We start from the raw sequence: 21990 nt of genomic DNA on the forward strand, positions 1-21990 counted from the left end.
AATTGCCCAATCCTTCTGATGTTCGGGTAGCGGAAAGGACGTTCCGGGACATCATCACTGCTGCAGCCGCTCGCCATATCCCTGCTGGTCGAATACCCGAAGTAAGACCAAATTTCCCAGCAGAGGCGACGGGATTAGCAAACGAGCGTGATGAGCTTCGTCGTATCAACCCCAATGACCCCAGAGTCAGGGAGCTGACACTGGAAGTTAACAGGCTGGTGGGCGAGCATAAGCGGAACAAATGGTTAAATCATCTGAAGAGTTGCAACATTGGAGCCGGTATAGGTGAATTGTGGTCACTCTCGAACCCTGGAAGAAGGGAAGATAGGACCTCAGTCACGTTTGGCGACGTTACGTTGACTGACCCGAAGAGGTGCGCAAGTAATTTCAATCGACAGTTTGTCGAGCCTCTCGAGAGTGACAGGGCGAAGAGAAGAGTATTACGTCGCATCAGATCTCTTCCTGCCGAGGATGAACCACCACAATTTACAATGGATGATGTTGCCAATGCCATCAGGAACGCTAAATCATCCAAAGCGTTGGGCCTGATGGAATCCCCATGGTAATGTTGAAGCAGCTGGATGAGCCGGGAGTCGAGTATCTCACCAAAGACTTCAACTTGTCGCTAGCCACCCTCGTTGTTCCCGAAGTCTGGAAAATGGGCCGGGTGGTCCCACTACGGAAGCCAGCCAAGGATGCCAGCAAAAGTGAATCGTACAGACCGATTTCGCTTTTGTCGCCCGTAGCAAAGACACTTGAGGCCTTGCTCCTCCCCAGTATCAGAAATAGCTATCAAGTTGCCGATCATCAACATGGATTCCGTAAGCAGCACAGCACTGCACGCCATTACCACATATATCTGTAAAGGACTCAACCAGAGACGGCCGTGCGATAGAACAGTGATGGTGGCGCTTGACTTATCAAAAGCCTTCGATACAGTCAGGCACTCCACGCTGTTTGAGGACATTGAGCAAACAACCCTCCGGCCAAGCTTGAAACGTTGGATAGTCAACTATATGTGTGGACGCCAGTCGTATGTGGAATTCAGGAATAAGAAGTCCAAACTCCGTAGAGTGAAACAGGGAGTTCCCCATGGTGGGGTGATATCTCCGGAACTGTTTAACCTCTACCTATCCTGTATTCCGCCCCCCTCCAGACGGCATCGAGATCGTAAGATATGCGGATGATTGCACGATCCTGGCGTCAGGTACCTACCCTGATGACATCTGTGAGAGACTGAACAACTATTTAACCGATGTTACCACATTTTTCCATTCGAGGAATATGCAGATTTCCGCCACAAAATCTACAGCCACTCTGTTCACCACATGGACAGTGCAGTTTGGACGTGAGTTGAATGCCGTGGTCGATGGTAGCAGAATTCCGACCACAAACTGCCCTATAATTTTAGGGGTCACATTCGACACTACATTCACGCCGTGCGCGCATGCCACAGCTATCTGCGACAAGCTAAAAAGTAGGAACAAGATCCTCAAGTCCCTAGCCGGCAGCACTTGGGGTGCAGATAAAGAAACCTTGTTGACAACATATAACGCGATAGGTCGGTCTGTGGTAAGTTATGCGGCGCCAGTCTGGTCCCCGAGATTATGTGATACGAATTGGAAAAAGATTCAAGCTTGCCAGAATGCCGCCCTGAGAACAGCAACAAGGTGCCTCCTCAAATCTTCAGTGGACCATCTACATGAGGAGGCAAAGATTCTTCCAGTAAAACAACACAATGAGATGCTTTCGTTGCAGTACCTGCTTGGATGTTACCATGTGAACCATCCCAACCACCATCTTGTGGGTAGGCCCGACACATTCAGGCAGATCAGGAAGGATATCCATGCTCTAGAGGGAGAGGTCCAACGATACAGGAGAGAGCCCCTAGATCAACAAGCATATCAAGCAGGTTTGAATAGCATTCACACGGACGCAGTTGCCAAGGTCTCGGAGTACATCCCCCATCTATCGCTGCTGAGGAGCGTCAGCTGCCACGACAAACCAGAGTAGTTTTGGCTCAACTACGCTCGGGATATTGCAGTCGTCTAAATTCTTATTGGGCGGAAATCGATCGCGCCGTGCAAGACATCTGCCCAGTATGCGGCATGGGCCCGCAAGACACAGAACACCTTTTCAACTGCCCCGCCAAACCTACCCATCTAACTCCAGGATCTGTGGCTACATCCCATCGAAGCAACCATTTTTCTGGAACTGGAGATAGACCCAGAGCCAGATTGAACAGAGGAACAAACATACAAACATAACAAAAAACACTGTTACAACAACAACAAACTAATGCTCTCGGAATGGTTACGGGTTACGTCCAAGAACAAATGTGGATCACCTTCATTACGAGATCAGGATGCTGTCAGTCAGGCAACATAATGTGTTGCTGACTAGTCATTCTAACCAGCACGTTGTAATGGAAGATCCAGCACCTAGACCAGTGTCGCCCAAGAATTTCCAAATGCAAAAACAACTTAGTGGGCGCCCTCACTATACTGTCTTTGCAAAGAAGCGCGTCCCTGACCTAGACGAATCCGTAAGGACTTCATGTGCTATCGTGTCTACATCCAAGTCGTATTTCAATAGGACGTCAACCGACTGTCGATGGCAAACACTCTGAGCACCGTGTCTCCGAAGCCATCAAACAAACAAAGTCCTAAACCAACATCCTGCAGCAACCCTGGATAGTAAGCGGCTTCTTCCTATTCAAACATGTTCCATACTGGCACAACTAAAGTCCGGTTACAGTAGCATTCTCAATTCCTACAGAGAACCCATTGTTGCTGGTCCTCTAAACAAACAAATGCCCATACTGCCACTAAAGCCCCAAGATGATCAGCATCTATTCAACCGCCCGTCCACAAGCATGAATCTAACTCCTATCGATTTGAGGTTACAGCTGAAGTGACGAGGTTACAGCTGAAGTGACTGAAGTGACGAAATTTCTTCAGTTGCCAAAAATCCATCCTATTCAGACAACACTGCACTTCGATGATAGATTCGAAGGTACTCCTTGTAGTCATGTTTACAGCGACATAATATTTCCGTGAGCAAGCCCATGTTTCCTGTTATAATGGTCCAAAGGTATTAAAACATCCCACCCACTGTGGCGAATTAAAAAGTCTAATAGACAGGATAACTATTGAAAGGATTGAATGACTTTGGTCCAAACTATGCACAATTAAATCAAGTTCGAAGGTGGACTATATCAGACAACTTCTTCCGCTACCTCCCTCAAAAAAGCTCGATATTATCGTTTAAGTGCATTTTAAGGTCTGTTCGAGAAATGTTTTGAAAATTTCACCGATTGTTTTAATTTTTCTTTTCGTTCTGATAAATCCTACGATGACCAAATAAAATGACTGGTTGGCAAGATAACTATCGAAAGAAGTGACTCCCAAAATGATATACAAAATTACATCCAAAAGGTCTATGCCGATCTATTTCTTCTGGCTATTAATGCATCCTGAGATATTGTTGTTTACTTTGGAAATTAAGAATGTGTTTATAGGACATTTAGGTTCACCACACTTAAGGGTATTTAATGGTGGGCAAAGCCGACTGATTCTTTTTTACTACTAACCCGCTTTTGTAACTGATATTTGTTCGTTCGTCTATGTTCGAAATAATAATTTAGGCATCAATATCTCAGCCTCTAGAGAACGTAAGCACTTAATGTAAGGATAACATTTGGTGTTTTTATACCCTCAGCATTTATGCTAACGAGGGTATATACACTTTCATACGGGCAAAATGTGCCTCATCGAAATAATGGTCTTCGACCCCAAGTATGTTTGGACGAAATGTGTTTCAGACAATTTGGAGTTGATTTAGCAATGTCCGTCCGTCCGTCTGTATGTCTGGCTGGTGCGCACGGTAACTCTCGAACGGATAAACCGATTTGGTCCAAAATTTGGCTTTCGCAATATTTTGTGCAAACTTAGTTTAAGTTCGAAGATGGGTTATATCGGTCCACTCCTTCCGGTACCTCCCCCACAAAAGTTCGAAAATGTTCGGAAAATTTGTGCGCACGATAAATCTTGAAGGTCATACTTTGCACATCGTGAAATTTCTACCAGACGTAGATGAGGTTCCAATATGGACTCAATCGGTAAACACCTTCGAGTACCTCCCACACAAAATTTCGGAAAAGTTCAGTTTAGGACCTGCTCTCGAATTGCCTTGGTTTTTGTTGTAACAGCTTGTAATCACTGCCCTCCATACGACGGTACAAGTTTCATCAGGGGGCAAGTCCATACTTCCTGAGAAAATAGCCTGTAAGTTGAAAAAACCCCTATAACACCATGTGTAGTGGTTGGAGCGCAAGATAATTCTCGAACGGATATGCCGATTCCGTCCAAAATTTGGCCTTCGCAATATTGTGTCCACACTTAGTTTAAGTTCGAAGATAAGCCATATCGGTCCACTCCTTCAGGTACCTCCCCCACAAAAGTTTAAAAATGTTCGGAAAAATTGTGCGCACGATAACTCTTGAAGGGAGTGGCCGATTTGGTCCATCCTTTACACATCTCAATATATTCACCAGACATAGATCAGGTTCGAATATGGACTATATTTGTCCACTCCATCCGGTACCTCCCGCACAAAATTTTCGATAAATTCACTTTAAGACCTGCTCTCGAATCACTTTGATTTTTGTTAAAGCATTTTTTTTCGGTGGCAAGTCCATACTTCTTGAGAAAACAGCCCGAAGGGTGTAGAAACCCCTATGGCACCCCCATGGTCTATGTCGGTCCATTCCTTTTAGTACCTCCTCCGCAATACTTTTGAACTTTAGTCCTAATCAATCGGTTCATACGTCCAAAATTTTGAAACCCCCTAAATACATAAGTTTTTTTGGTAAAAAGTGTTTCAATTTACACAGGCTGAGGGTATATCTCTGTCGGCAAAGCCGACTGATACTTTTTTACTTGTTGGTAATGACTTAAATAAAATATCGAGGTTTTCTGGCCTTCTCTGCCATAAAATTCCAAAGAAACCCCTTCAAGGAACCCTATGTTTATTACTAATTATTAAGGTTTTCGTTTTATAGGGCTACGAATTATCGCGAAATTACAGAATAATTCCTTAAAGCTGGCATAAAGTTAAATTCATTCGATTTTAGCATCGAGTCAACTAGTCGAATACGCCTCCCATGTGACCGACACATATGTATTTATAATACTTACTCTGAGCTTCATAGTCATCATCGTCTGAACCCAATGGACCATTTAAAGAATTTCCTCTACCTCGACCTTTGCCTTGACTTTTGTACGTTTCCAATTGCTCTTGCAATTGTTGTACTTCAGATTGTAACTGTTGTTTTTCTTCGGTGAATTTTTTAAGTCGTACATCTAAAGGGAGCAGAGAGAAGGAGAGAGAAATTGATTTAAAAAATTCAAATTAGAGTTGAGGCCTGTTACTCACCTAAAGAACCCTGAACAGATCCTAATAATTGTGCATTTTCTACGCTGACTAGAGCACGTTTGGCATCTGTGCCATCTTCATTTTCAACAGCCACAATAACCAATCCTTGTTCCTCAATTAGTGTATCCCGTTCGCTCAACTGACCCTGTACCAGTTTCAATTCTTCTGTTAATTTATCTAGCGTTCGTTTGAGGGCATTGCATTCGCGTGATTTTTCTTTGAATTCACGCTGTAATTGGGCATACGATTCTTCGATATCTTCCAATTTGTCTTTTAACAGCTGTATTTGATACGTTTGTGAGGCACGCTCATTGTCCAATTGAGCATTTGCTATCATGGCCTTGCGGAATCTTTCTTCAACATCCTAATGAAGACAAACAACAACAACAACAAATATAAAAAAGTTCATGGAAGAAATAATTGATGTAATCGTTTACCTTCAGTTCATGGCGTATATCCCTTAAACTGCGACCTTCCTCTTCCAGAGAATCTTCACTACTACGTCTTGAAGACATTGAGTTACCCACCCTTGAAGAATTCAATAAGCCACTAATTGCCGGTGATGCACTACCCATCCCCAGTCGTGTTCTCGACAATGGATCTATGCCCGATGCCGTTGTATGCATATCGAATACACGATCGGCATTTAACTCCTGCTGCTGTTGTTGCCTTTCCAATTCTCGCATACGTATTTCACGAGCTTCTGCTCGTGCCTGTCTACGGGCAGCCAATCTTGCTTCAGCCTGTAAAAATAAAAAAGGAACATTTAGATTAAAATTCTAGAAATATGGATAGTTTGAGATGAAAATGAAAATTTAATGCTGGGAGGAGAGAAATACTTAAACCAAGGCTGCGGGGTCGAGCTATAGTCGCCGAAGTCGGGGTCGCAGACCCGTGAAGCCTCAAGTCGGAGTCGGAAAACTTTAGTGTTCATTTTAGGTCCCCAGAGCAACGAGACCTTCCGACTGCGGCTTGAGATACAGGCACCGATCTCGATTTAGAAAATACTTCGACTGACTAGCCTTGAGACATGACAAAACAAAAACATATGAAATTTGCAAGTCTTTTAAGAAAAAAATTATAAAAATTTTCAAAGTTATAGATTCTTACGGGTTCTGGAACATATTCTTATTGAAAAAGGGTGAAGAAAATGAATGATAACATTCACTAGACTTTTTTGAAGTTCATGGAAACACGTATGTATGTCTATAAACCTCCATGAACCTTGGTCAGATTGACCTTTTACCCATTCGCATAGTGCCTACGCTCACTGTATACACATATGTACGTATGTCTGGTATGACAGCATTGCAAACAACATACAAACAATAACGTTTACTGATAAAAACAAATGCAAACAAACACATATCGAATACAACGACGGCGACACACATTTTCGAGCAAAATTGCCTTTTGTAACGTCTCTTGAAATACAACAACGGCAAAAATCTTTATCTTAAGTAAGCTTAAATTGTTTTGCGTTCTAATACGAATTGTTTATATTCGAATACAAACCACCAAATCATTTTGTACGTGCTTTTATTTAGGGGGAATATTTTTTGAAAAAAGCTAATCGGCAGAGTTAACAAATATTTGTTCTTTTTGGAAAGGTATTAGTCATATGTAGACAGGGAAAATTTGGGTGACGAAGGGGAGATCTGTATAACCAAGAACGGCACTGATAGGCTTTTAAATCAAGAAATTCAAGGATATTTTTGGATTTTTCTTTGATTTCATAGCAAAACTTACATCCAACAAAATATCCAAATTTTCAAAGCTAACAAAAAAACTCGAACACCTATGGCCTGTTTCTCTAAGACGATTCGAATTCAAATTTGTTCGAACTACAACCAAATTCCTGTTGTTGTAGAAAATGTTTGTTTTATTGAAGACCAAAATTAATGAAATTTAACAGGAGTTTGGTAGTATTTCCAACGAATTTGTATTCGAATCGTCTTAGTGAAACAGGCCATTAAATAAAGCAATTGTGTCGGTAGTCAATTAAATAAAAACATGTTTTAAATATTTTGCAATCTATTAAAGAAACAAGTAAGAACGGCGTTAAGTTCGGCCGGGCCGAACTTGTTATACCCTCCACCACAAGTTGTATTGAAGTAAAATGGAATAATTAGTTTCCTTTCGTGTATGAAGAAGACTTAATACTAAATTTCAGCAATTTCGGTAAAACAATGTGAGGCACCGTTCTATGGGGGCTATTTCAAAACCTCAATCTATACCGACAAATAACTAACGGAAAGTTTTTAGGCTCAAAGAAGACTAAATACCAAATTTCCTATATTTCGGTAAGAGAATGTGGCTAAAACTTAAAAAATACCGAAAATCAAGAAGTACGCTTCTATGGGGATATAGGAAGACGTGGACCTATACTGATAATACTCTTCTGGAATATTTTATAACTCTTGGAAGACGAAATATAACGAATTTCAGCCATTTCGGTTGGATATTGACGTCAAAATCTATATAGCTATATCGAAACGTGGACCTATACCGACGAATTTTAGTCAGAAATGGGGCAATATGAAAGCGTGGACCTGTACAGACATATTTCTGGCGAACAGCTTTATATCACATTGAAGACTAAATACCAAATTTCAGCTATTTTGGTGTAATATTCAAGACACAACCTTAAAAATACGAAAAATCGGGAGGTACCTTTCAATATATGAAGGCATGGACCTATACCGACAAATTTAAAGGCGAAGTTTAAGTACCCCCAACGAAGTCTAAATACCAAATTTCAGCCATTTCGGTGGAATATTGAGGCCACAACGTTCAAAATACCGAAAATCGGGAGGTACCGTTCTATGGGGGCTATATGAAGGTGTGGACCGATACCGACAAAATTCTGGGGGAAAGTTTTATACCACCAACGTAGACTAAGTACCAAATTTCAGCCATTTTGGTAGGATAATGAAGCTAAAACCTTAAAAATACCGAAAATCGGGAGGTACCGTTCTATGGGGGCTATATGAAGGTGTGGACCGATACCCACAAAATTCTGGGGGAAAGTTTTATACCCCCAAAGAAGACTACGTACCAAATTTCAGCAACTTTGGTAGGATAATGAAGCTAAAACCTTAAAAATACCGAAAATCGGGAGGTACCGTTCTATGGGGGCCATATCAAAACGTGGACCGATATATCCCATTTTCAATACCAACCATCCTGCAAGTAATAAAAACATCTGTACCAAATTTTGACTCTCTATCTTTAAAATTGCGAGCTGTATCTTGATTTCAACAGACAGACGGACATGGTCAAATCGACATAGAATTTTATGCTGATCAATAATGTATATACTTTATAGGGTCTCCGACGAATATTTCGATGTGTTACAAACGGAATGACAAATTTAATTATACCCTCCACCATAAACAAAAATATCCAAATAAAATATTAAAAATTTCAAAACCAAACGAAAACTGGAACAATTAAAAAACAAGTAAAAAAGAATCAGGCGACTTTGCCGACAGCTAAATACCCTCAGCCTATGGCCGTATAAATAAACAATGACGGAAGTTGTGGACCTAAATGTTCTCTAAAAAAGATCCATCCTAATTCGAAAAATAATTCGCATTTTCATAGGTTTGTAGGGGGAATAACATTTTCGCCTATTAAATCTTTAGTGCGAGAGGTGTATGATGGAGTGGTTCTAAATATTGAGACATTTCGGCGCCCATATCTTAGGATTTCAACTCGATCCGAGAAGTGGCCTTAATGGAAACAAGTAAAAAAGTATCAATCGACTTTGCCCACAGAGATATACCCTTAGCCTGTGTGGATTGATTGAAATACTTTTTTTTCAAAAAAAAAAAAAAAAAAAAAAAAAAAAACTTATGTATTTAGGGGAATTTTCAAAACAATATGGATAGGATTAAAGCGCAAAAATTTGCGGGGATATCGATAGATAGGGCTTTTTTTTAAACTGGGGCCTAATTACGATATTCGATTCGATCGAGAAATTGCTCGTTATTGAAAAAATCGAACTATGAAAACCTAAGTGTTGTCCAAAGAAGATTAAGAAAGTAGATGGTAAAAAAATTTGTTTATTTTAAAGCAAAAACTAGAAAACCAAATTATTGACGAAAAAATGTAAATATTTGTTGAAATCGTTGAATAATACTTTGGGTAATAATTTCGGAATGAAGTTGTGCTAGAAAACTATACGAAATTATTTATTTTTATAAAACTTTTTGACTTTGTTGTAACAAATTGCTAATGCATATACCTTAGTAAATGTACAGATGGTGGCGCGAATAGGTTTTTATAGATTGATTTTTTCATTCTCAAGCAACTACTCGATCGAATCGAATGTCGTAATTAGGCCCCTGAGTTTCAAAAATATTTAGAGTACCATTTTAGCAAATATTTTCGAACTTTTGTGGGGAAGGTTTCGGGAGGTCCACTCCTTCCACCTTCGAATTTCATCTAATATTCGAAGAAATATTACGATATCTAAAGTGTGGACGGTTTGAGCTCTCTAGTCACTACATATGGTGCCATAGGGAGTTTTTACAACTTTCGGGCTATTGTCTCAAGAAGTATGGACTTGCCCTTGAAAAAACTTTTACTGTCGTAATTGAGGCAGCGAATGCAAGTTGCTTCAACAAAAATCAAAGTGATCCGAAAGCAGGTCTTAAAGTGAATTTATCCAAAAAATGTGTGTGTGTGGGAGGTACCCGATGGAATGGACAAATATAGCCCATATTCGAAACTGACCTATACCTGGTAGATATATTAGGATTTGTAAACTATGGACCAAAAGTCTGTCACTCCCATCAAGAGTTATCACACGCACAATTTTTCCGAACATTTTTGAACTTTTGTGGGGGAGGTACCTGAAGGAGTGGACCGATATGGCTTATCTTCGAACTTAAACTAAGTTTGCACAAAATATTACGAAGGCCACATTTTGGACCGAAATGGCAGATCCGTTCGAGAGTTATCTTACGCTCCAAGCTATTTTTTATTTACGCTTCAGGCTATTTTCTTAGGAAGTATGGACTTGCCCCTGATGAAACTTGTACCGTCGTATGGGGAGTAGTGAATATAAGTTGCAACAACAAAAATCAAAGCGATTCGAGAGCAGGCCCTAAACTGAACTTTTCCGAAATTTTGTGTGGGAGGTATCCGAAGGAATGGGCCGATTGAGTCTATATTGAAACATTATCTAAGTCTGGTACATATTTTACGATGGGCAAAGTATGGACCAAATCGGTTACTCCCTTCAAGAAGTTATCGTGCGTACAAATTTTCCGAACATTTTCGAACTTTTGTGGGGGAGGTACCGGAAGGAGTGGACCGATATAGCCCATCTTCGAACTTAAACTAAGTTTGGGCAAAATATTATGAAAGCCAAAATTTGAACAGAATCGGTTGATCCGTTCGAGAGTTATCGTGCGCTCCAGCCAGCCAGACAGGCAGACAGACGGACATTGCTCAATCGACTCCAAATTGTCTGAAACACATTTCGTCCAAAAATACTTGGGGTCTAAAACCATTATTTCGATGAGGCACATTTTGCCCGTATGAAAGTGTATATACTAGTCCACTAGACCATATGTCTACGGTGAAAATCGAGCCCCCGGATTTTGACTTGAAATTTTTTTTCAAGGATATTTTGACCAAAGCATATCTCAGAAACTTGACCTATCCTGAAAATTTCCTTTTGCGTTCTTACTACACTCACCAAGGGCTTCCATCTCCAAAAGGAAATTTCCACCCACTGACTTTGAGTCAAATTTTGAAGCAGTGTAATTTATCGATATTTTCTGAAAAATGTGCACTTTCTCGGACAATAACTGCCTGAAGGAGCGTTCCAAGCCTTTTGCGATGTACTAGAGAGTTCTTAGTTATTGTCTTGGCTACAATTTTTGTCTTTGTGTTGGATCGAAAATCTCAGTGGTTTGGCGTTACATATATGCCAAAATATCCAAAAAACCGTGAAAAGAAACTTCAAGTCAAAATCCGGGGGCTCGATTTTCACCGTAGACATATGGTGAGGGTATAAATATGTGCAAAAGTTGAACCAATGTCAATGTCGTCCCTCACCTGACATATTTTAGTTGGTCATCGTAGGATTTTGAAAACTTTTGGACCATTCATCAAGCAAGGACTTGCCCACGAAAATATTTGTATCATACCCAGCAAAATAAATTGGATGTAGTGCAATGTAGACTAGTTCTTTCACGGCATGTTTTTATGCAGTTCAAACGGAGTCGTGAAAAAGGCACTCCATTCCTCACATTTTAACCGCATTTGGATGCAATCCAAAGAATCACATCCATTTGTCACATTTTAACAACATCCGAAGGCAGTTCAACGGAGTCGGGAAAAAGGCACTCCAATTCCTCACAATTTAACAGCATCCGGATGCAGTGCGAACAGAGTCGTGAAAAAGGCACTCCGTTCACTACATTTTATTAGCAGTTGTTAGAGATCCCTACATGTACATAAATCAGTTTGTACATCTCTACAGCAGCGGAATACATTTGTTAATACAAACTAAATAATATTTAATTTGTGAAAAATTTTCCGGTAACTCACGAGAAGAAAATTTCCCAATGGAGTGCTGTTGGAGTACATGTCGAAATCTTAACTGGTGATGGGAAGACAATATCAAACCCATTTAGCGGATGATTAAATGGATTAAATGAATAGCGGTTGAAACACACATGTTTGCAATTAAATTCAATAGAGAATTTTCATAATTTGTGTTAATTTAATAAAGTTATTAATATTTTTATTTTACACAAATAATAAATGCATTTTATTTTGTTATTCAAAACACGTGCTCCGGACTGCCTCCTATTCTACTCCAAAGGGTCAGTTAAAATGCAATGCCAAAGGGTCAGTTAAAATGCGATGCAATGGAGTGCCTCTTTCCGGGGTCACTCCCTTGTAAAAATCATGAGTGAAAATGCATAATTTGATGCACTTCCAAATCACTTATACATACCATTTAACTGCCTCTTTGGAGGCAAACTTTTCGCTGGGTAGTTATAGGGACCGCCGAAAGGCCAATTTATTTGAAAAAAAGAATTAAAAAGATTTCAGGGATATTTGGAAAAAAGTATTCGAACATAATTCTTAGAAATTGATGAACCTTTGGAAGAATTTTTATGACTTAATCGGATACTCAATTTGTAAGTTATCGGGCTCATAACCTTCACAGGGCCTTTTAGCGCTTTTGGTCCATTATCTCAGGCAGCATGGACTTCACCCCGAAAATTGTATCGTAGTTATGGGGGCGGGCTGCAAGGTCAATTTGTTGGAAACAAATTCAAAAAGATTCCAGGAACGAGATATTTAAAAAATATATATTCGAACCTAATCTATGTCCGGAGTAAGTTACCCTGCTCATCACCTTCCCAGGGTCTTTAAGAGCTTTTGGGTCACCATTTCAGGAAGTATAGACTTCAACCCGAAAATAATTATATCGTATTTTTAGGTAAACAAATTCAAAACGTTGGCACACAGCACATTTGCAAAAAATTTTGAAATTTTTCTGTCAGGTATTTGAAGGAGTGAACACCTATGTATGGAGGAAATATTATGGGGTTTCAAAGTTTGGACCAAATCGGTTACTCCCTTCGAGAGTTATTGTGCGCACCATTTTAGCGAATAATTTGGTCTGTTCCAGAACTGGAAGAATCTACTAATTTTTACATTTTTTTCGGTAACATAAAGGAAAAAAATGTTATCGTAGTAAAAATTAGTAGCTTCTTGTAGGTTCCGGAACAGTGCAATTGTGAACTTTTGTGTGAGAGCGAACGGATATAGCCCATCTTCGAAGTTGATATAAGTTTGGAGAAAGAGGTTCAAAGTTTGATTAATTCGTTGGAGAGTTATCGTGCCCACCAGCCTGCCACACAGACATACATTTGTATGTGTATGTCACTTTTTCAAACCATTTTGAAATTTTGTATGGAATATTCTGGAAGGAATGAAACGTTATTGTCAATATTCGAACCTGAGATATGTCAGGAAGAAATATTATGACATGCGATGTTTTGACCAAATCGAGTACTCCCTTCGTGAGTTATGGTGAGCCCCGTATTAGAGAAGAATTTTGAACTTTTGTGTGGTAGGGGAACAACTTAATGTAAGTTTGGACAAAATATTACGAGATGCAAAGTTTGACCAGCCAGACAGACGGACGAATTTCGTCCAAACATATTTGGGATCCAAACTCATTATTTCGATGAGGCACATTTTTATACCCTCAGCATTTATGCTAACGAGCGTATATACACTTTCATACGGGCAAAATGTGGCTCATCGAAATAATGGTTTTAGACCCCAAGTATGTTTGGACGAAATGTGTTTCAGACAATTTGGAGTCGATTGAGCAATGTCCGTCCGTCTGTCTGGCTGGCTGGTGCGCACGATAACTCTCGAACGGATGAACCGATTCCGTTCAAATTTTGGCTTTCGTAATATTTTGCCCAAACTTAGTTTAAGTTCGAAGATGGGCTATATCGGTTCACTTCTTCCGGTACCTCCCCCACAAAAGTTCGAAAATAACGATAACTCTTGAAGGGATTAACCGATTTGGTCCATACTTTTCCCATCGTGAAATGTGTACCAGACTTAGATAAGGTTTCAATATGGACTCAATCGGTCCACTCTTTCGGGTACCTCCCACACAAAATTTCGGAAAAGTTCAGTTTAGGGCCATCTCTCGAATCGCTTTGATTTTTGTTTTAGCAACTTGTATTCAATGCCAACCAACCGACGGTACAAGTTTCTTCAGGGGCAAGTCCATACTTCCTGAGAAAATAGCCTGAAAGTTGCAAAAACCCCTATGACACCGTGTGAGGTGGTTGGAGCGCAAGATAACTCTCGAACGGATCTGCCGATTCGATCCAAAATTTGGCTTAGTAATATTTTGTCCAAACATAGTTTAAGTTCGAAGATAAGCCATATCGGTCCACTCCTTCAGGTACCTCCCCCACAAAATTTCAAAAATGTTCGGAAAAATTGTTCGTACGATAACTTTTGAAGAGAGAGGCCGAATTGGTCCATACATTACACATCCTAATATATCAACCAGATATAGATCAGGTTTAAATATGGACTATATTTGTCCACTCCATCCGGCACCTACCACACAAAATTTCGGATAAGTTCACTTTAAGACCTACTATCGAATCACTTTGATTTTTGTTAAAGCAACTTGCATTCGCTGCCTCAATTACGATGGTAAAATTTTTTCAGGGGCAAGTCCATACTTCTTGACCAAACAGCCCGAAGGCTGTAAAAACTCCCTATGACACCATATGTAGTGGCTGTAGATCCATTCTTTTTAGTATCTCCTTCGCAAAACTTTTGATCTTTAATCCTAATGAACATATTTGTCGGTTCTAACGCCCAAAATTTTAAAAATACATACTTTTTTTGGTAAAAATCTGTTTTAATATACACAGGCTGAGGGTATATCTCTGTCGGCAAAGCCTTTACTTGTTTATCGTACCATTCATTATAGGGCGAGGTAATAAAAATTAGCATTTTGGTTGGTGACTGTAGGGATTTTGGAAACCTTCGGCATCCTTATTTCCGAAGGTATTAATGAATAAAAGCTTTGGGTTGAATGGATTTTCTCTCCGTATAAGTTGGGTCCAAAGTCATTTTTCTATGAGGTATATTTTTGAACGCATCAAAGTGTATACCTATACCATCTTTAGCCTAGGGGTATAAAAAGCACCATTTTGGTTAGTGGCTTGCCGTAAAACTTCACCGAGGCGCATTTTTGACATAAAGTATTTTACCCACTTTAGCCAAAAGCCAACTAGGAAATGTAAAAGTTTTGCCCATTGATAAATATGTGCAATAATTTTCCCTGTCCCTATCCTTGAAACTGTTCAATTTTGCCTCACAAGATTTCATTAAAGATGCCAATTACTTTCATAAGGCATAGGCAATCAACCTAAAAAATCTCCTCCACTCCACTCCACTTATTTGTGGACACAATTTAAAAATATTAACTTCATCTATTGTGTGTTGGGTTTGTGGGAGAACGATCATAACAATGCGGATTTGCTTACAATATTATTTGCTTCGTCAAGAAATTGAACCAAAAGTTCATCATCAATGTAATCGTCGGCGGAACCATTGTCATCATCTGCGGCATTGTTACTTGTGGTGGTGGTATTCCCTTCACTTGCTGAAGGGAGGACCACTGAACTCGAATCGTCATGTGTTGTTGGCGGCGGCGTTGACATTTCAGTTGCTGGAATATTTTGAGTAGTGGTGGCAACAGCAGGAATTTCTGTGTTTTCTTCTTCACATGGATTCATATTTGCAACAGTGGGGCTGCTGCTAATTTTTTCTTTTGCTTCTATGTCTTCTTTTTCTTCTTCGCATATATTATTTGTATTCTTAGTCACCAAAGGTGGTGACTCCCTAACTGTTGGAACTGTTGTTGGTGTTATTGGTATTGTTGTTGTTGCTGCTGCTGAAGACAGTTCGTGTTTATCATTGTTGTTATCAATGAGTTCCGTTGCTGCTGCTGGTGTTGGTTGTGTCGTTGTTTCTCCCACCACCTGTTCGTTATCAATTACTGGAGTATGCTGCTGTTCTTCACCGCACTCTTCTTTGGCCTCTTTGGCTTCTTCACATTCTTCAACTGGCAAATCTTGGCCACTTTTGTTATCTCCATTTTCATTGTTGGTGGCTGCATTGGATGCAGTTTCTGCTGCAGTTGCCCCATCCAATTCTGCCAAATCACTATCACAAAAATCAAACTCCTCGATGATTTCATCGTTTACATTTTTTTCATTGACATCGTTATTGTTGTTTTTGTTGTTACTGTTATTGTTGTTGTTACAATTGCCATTGCTGCTGTTTTTAGTTGTTTTGGATTGCAGTTTTGCCTTCAAACTTTTCTTATTAATCACTTTTTTACTTTTTTGATTAGTTTTATTACTATTTGTTTTAGTACCGCCGCCACCACCACCACCGACAAGGTTGTCGTTGGAAGTCGCTGTTGACTGGTTTTTCCCCGGCATAGTTCTTCTAGAGACTGAATTCAAAATTATCGTCAATTGGATAATATAATAATTATTTCTTTATTTTATTTTCGCTTCTTTTATACACGCGTTTTCTGTTGGCTACGTAATCACACTTTAAGTCACTCTGATCCGATCCGCGCGTTAATTTACATACATTTGTTGTTTGAACGTCTATCGTCGTTTTGTGTATGTGGAAATAAACAAACGTAGGAATTGACTGACAAAGCAGCCGCAACTCGATTTTTTCTGGATATTTTTAAAGCACGGATTATTTGTTGTATTCACTTCTTGACCACAATTTCTGCGCTGGGTGCGCTGCGCTTACTCATGGTTTCATTTGCTAACTGACAGTCGGGCCGAGTGATCAAGCAAATTAAAAACAAACCGGCTCTCTTCAGAGGGCAATAAAAACTTAAAACCCACAGAGAGGCACCAGTACACAATGGCATTTCTTGATTAAATTCTCGCTTCTTAAACAACTAAAAAGAGAAACAAAATACATTTCCACGGGTAAAATACTTTTCTCCTCTCTGGTACCTGCATGGCATGTGTGGGCATAAATTTCTAAGTTTTTATTTTAATATTTTTAATCAGAAAATGTAACCAAATCTCCCAGAGAGATCTTCTCTCACCAACCAAAAAAACCAGTTAAAGTCATTCTCCGCAATATTGTTTACCATTGGGAGAAGATTACTTTGAAATGTTGACAGCAACAGAAAACAGATGATTTAATAGGTATGTAGTTTTAGTTTTTCTTATTAAATGTTGAAGTAAATTGATACCAATTTTGAATACGGTATTGAAGTTATAGAAGAGATAATGTATATTGTTATTTGATGCTAAAAGGTAAATAGAAAAAAAAAATAATTTACCATAGCAGCCGATAGAAACCGAGATTACAAGCAAGTAGGTATGTGTCAAGGAAGGCGGTTTTCCAATTGTTGTTATAAATCAAATATGAGATGCTTGATAGCCAAAATCAATGTTTGATTACTTTTCATAAATTGAACATAAGTAAAAAAGTTTCCGTCATTTATGCGGAAAGAGATAACTGGGCTACACGATCCGAGAAGTCAGTCAGAAGTTTGTCACTGTAGGATTTTAGCTTGTAGGTCATTAAGGTCGAAACCATGGACTTGTCCACGAAAAAAAGAGTAATTTGTAGGTATAGATCTTCTTGGAACTTGATGTAAGTTAGGAAGAAATTTTACGATGCGCAAAATTTAGGCAAAATGGGTAAGTTCCCAGCAAAACAAAATTATTATCGGTAATGGACTTTATAGTATTATTGGTAGTCGTAATTACTTACAAGACACCCTACAAACCCATTATTGTAACCAGGGCATGTCGCACTGAATAACTAATTATTTTATTGAAGATTTTCTTGGTCCAATTGTGTTTATTTTGTGTGGGTTTTTTTTTATTTAATTACACTGTGTGTAATTTTTTGAGTCATGTTTTATTAACTATATTCTGACTCCACAGCGTGATAGAAGACCAAAAAATAGAAGACACGTGTCTCGCCGTTTTTCCCTATCTCATCAACTTCCGCGGTTATAGGCTTCCAAAGGTTTGAGGCTTTGATTTAATAAAGGGGTCATTTTCATGACTATATCTTCCAAACCGTTAGGAATTTTGAATTTATCACATAGGCAAAGTTTTAGATCTTGTCTTAAGGAACAAAAATTGTGAACACATATAATCCATCAAACTTCTTCCGTAGGGTCAAAATCGCCAAGGTTAAATTTCTTTTAAAATTTTTTCTTGGTATTTGGTCTGCAGCTATCAAACCGATCAAATTTGAAGCAAACAACCAACTACAAAAATGTACCTCAGATCCCGATAAATATCTTTCTAGAACGTACAATCTCTTTATAGACGGTTCTTAAAGGTCAAAATAACAAAGCAAATGGGACTTTTATCCTGTTTTTTACATATGTTCTAGAAAGTTGTTTATTGAAATCCTTAATTTTTGGGCGGTTGTGTATCTTTGGACCAGAATCGGAGAAAAAAGTGTAAAAATTGAATATCTTCAAAAGTTTTTTTTTTTTTACTTAAGAACCGTTCATAAACATTTCGCACGTTCCAGAAAGTTGTTCATTGATGTCATTGCTACATTATTGCAGTTGGTTGTTTTCTTCAATATTGAAGGGTTTAGTATCTGAGGACCAGATCCAGAGAATAGGATAAAAGTCCCATTTGCTTTGTTATTTTGACCTCTAAGAACCGTCTATACAGAGTTCATATGTTCTAGAAAGATGTTTATTGGGATCTGAGGTACGTTTTTGTAGTTGGTTGTTTGCTTCATATTTGATCAGCTTGATAGCTGCTCACCAAAACCCGAGAAAACATTTTAAAAGAAATTTGGGCTTGGCGATTTTGGCCTTGCATATGAAGTTTGATGGATTATATGTTTTCACAATTTTTGTTCCTTGATACAAGATCTACAACTTTGCCTCTGACATAAATTCGAAAACGTATGTTCTATGTTCGAGAACAATTGAGGTGTTGGGTAGTTTAAACGCTAACATGTCTTCTTTATATTAAAAAAACTCGTGTGCCGGCGGTTAGCGTTGGACACACAACCCTCCGATTTGTTGTCGGGCACACACATGTTCTGTGCCATCGTACTCATTACATGGTAATGAGTAAAGTAAGTGGACTTTCTTTGTAAAAACTTAAAGAAATAGCCAATTATTTTTCAGCCTACTGGTAATGTACAAAGTAGCTTGTTTACATTATTTGGTAATGGGTAATTCGGCTGCCAAATTTTTGCTGGTATCATGCTCATTACTCATTTTATTTGGAGCTTTTTGTGCACTTTTCTCAGGAAGTATGTACTTGAACCGAAAAAATGTACCGATGTAATAGATAACGGCCGGACAACAAAAAACAAATCAATCCGATCCGATTTGGGAATTGGTCTTTAACAGCACTTTTCCAAAAATGTTGACATTTTGTGTGGCATGTACCGAAGGAGTGGGTCGATATAGCTCATATTCGAATCAGATATATGGCTTGAAGAAATATTATGAGAACCAAATGTTGGACAACTCATTTGATCTGTTCGACAGTTATGGCGCCCACAAGGAGGTATCGGAAGAAGAGAACAGTAAACTTGATCTATGTTTGGACAAAATATTACAAATATTTGTAAGAGTTGAAAATGCTGTTGTAATCGGAACGGAATTGTATGGAAGGAGTTTACCTTGAAAGAAACCGAAGAACATTATTTTGGGACGGGAGGCATAATTGAAGACAGAGCGACCAATGGCCTTATATGTCGCTATCAATGTCTTCTTATTTCTGCCTAAGCATGTGCAGACCAATGCTTTTTGTATTTTGTTCCTGTATTTCAACTTCTGGGTGATATATGTGCGTACAAAGAAAAATGAAGGGGATTATCAAAGACTTCGGAACACTCCGGAATTACCCGGGCTTCACTCGGCCGGAAGTTGTCAACACAGCGACAGCTGTATCAGACGTTCTTTTATCTGTCTGACAGATGCGCACGTTAACTCTCGAAGAGAAGATTTGGTCAAAACTTCGTAATATGACTTACATCAATTTCAAAGATAGACTTTTGGTCTGTTTCACTAAGACGATTCGAAGTCAAATTCGTTCGAAATACACTCCACGTCAGTAGAAGAGAACACCTAATTTTCTGATAATGTTAGCGTATTTATCCCAAAACGAATGAATCTACGATTTTAATCTTGTAGGGATTAAAAACCTTTGATGTTCCGTATTGTTGAAAAAGAAGAATGAACTACCTAATACTACCACTGTACTTATTGTATTTGAAAAATATCTAGTTAACATAGTTTTTGTAGTTGTCATGTTATACAGAAAATTATTAAAATAAATTTTCATTCGTTGTGAAACCTTTAATAAAATAACACGTATCAATCACAGAAAGAATAATGTTTCTAGCTTTTCGCGAAATGATTTTCTGATCATTTTTCCGATAGTACTATGAAAAATAGGCATTTATTTTCGGTCATCAGGATAGAACAGTCATTTTATTTTCGCGAATTGTGGAGATATTGACGCCGAATTTTCTTTCAGTCGATAAAGCGGGGCTTTCTAATAATTTTTCACCAATAAAACCATACATAAATTGACAGATAATTGAAACATCTCGGAATATCAATAATAGTACGTTTATATATAGCCAGATTAAACAATCCCACTGGGTTTCAAATGTCAATTCCTTTGCGTATACGTTAAATAAATCCTCATTATGAAGGTTAACCCTGCAAAAGGCTATAATATAAACATGGTCTAAGAGCCGCGCAGTTATGTCATATTTCTTCAGAATAAGATAGAATATGACACAGACAACCTCGACGGATACAATTATGTGCTTCGGATGCTGATAAGATGGAACATTTTCAAAATAATTATGAAAAACATCAAAATTTCTTATAAAAATCTTGATGTTTAGCTCAATAAAACGATTTTTCCGCGAACAAGTCTGTCGTTTAAAGGTTTGGACGTGTGCTCCACATTTAGAGGAAAATAATCTGATGTGAAAACAACCGCTATTTGGAAACAAAAATGGTTGAAACGTCTCCGCAAAATTAATTACCCTTTAGCAGCTTTTATAGTGGGTATATAAAATATTTTTTTCCAAAATCTGAATATATTTAGAATTTCTTGAAAGACATGGGCTTATGGACATTCGATGCCCTATCCAGAAAAAATATACCATGGACGAACCCCTCCCCATTATTTAGTGGGGGCCCCAAAGTAATTACCCTTTACCAGCTTTCGTAGGGGGTATATAAAATATTTTTTTTCCAAAATCTGAATATATTTAGAATTTATTGAAAGACATGGGCTTGATAGACATTTGATGACCTATCCTGAAAAAAAAAAAAATATTCCGTTTGAAATCCAATTTATCTTCACGCACATTAAAGGTTTAAAGTACCTTTAAAGTACCGAAAATCGGGTGGTACCGTTCTATGAGTCTATATCAGAACGTGGACCTGCTCAAACCTTCAAAATACCGAAAATCTGGAGGTACCGTGGTATGGGGCCCATTTTCAATACCCAAACATACTAGGAGTTATTGAGATTTCTGTACCAAATTAAAAAGCTCTATCTAAAATATTTGCAACATTCTTCAGATTTCATAGATTTGTTGTTGTTTGAAAATGATCTGGAGATATAGTATCAGAATCGGAAGTACCTCCAAAAAATGTATATTTTGTATGTGAATATCTATAGAATGATAACGGATATGGCCTCCAAATTTTGTCACAATAAGTGGGAAGTAAGTACACGTCATGTATTACAAAAATAAGCGCGGTGGATCAAGGGGAAGAGTTTTACCCTTTGAGCTACTAATATCAGATATCATCTATTTTAATGTAGTTTGCGAATATCTATAGAATTATAACATATATAATCTCTACATTCTGTCAAACTTAGTGGGAAGTAAGTACACGTCACCTCTTAGAAAATAAGCGGGTGGAGTCAGGGGTAGCAGGTCTCCCCTTTGAGCTGTTAATAC

At 38.6% G+C, this 21990-nt stretch overlaps 1 protein-coding gene across 1 annotated transcript; it reads right to left on the reverse strand.

Annotated features, from left to right (window-relative positions):
* Positions 1-3325: 3325 nt before the first annotated feature.
* LOC141399306 (uncharacterized) lies at positions 3326-21347 on the reverse strand. Its single transcript, XM_073977800.1, has 6 exons — positions 20979-21347; positions 18918-19831; positions 15504-17902; positions 5874-6179; positions 5437-5800; positions 3326-5363 (listed from the first exon to the last, which is right to left on the reverse strand). The coding sequence occupies exons 3-6, from the start codon at positions 16464-16466 to the stop codon at positions 5146-5148; spliced, it is 1851 nt and encodes a 616-aa protein (XP_073833901.1). The 5' UTR covers positions 16467-17902; positions 18918-19831; positions 20979-21347; the 3' UTR covers positions 3326-5145.
* Between the last annotated feature and the right edge of the window lie 643 nt (positions 21348-21990).

Source organism: Musca autumnalis, unplaced genomic scaffold, assembly GCF_047663935.1.
Source record: "Musca autumnalis isolate F117 unplaced genomic scaffold, ASM4766393v1 scaffold_3, whole genome shotgun sequence".
Taxonomy (NCBI): domain Eukaryota; kingdom Metazoa; phylum Arthropoda; class Insecta; order Diptera; family Muscidae; genus Musca; species Musca autumnalis.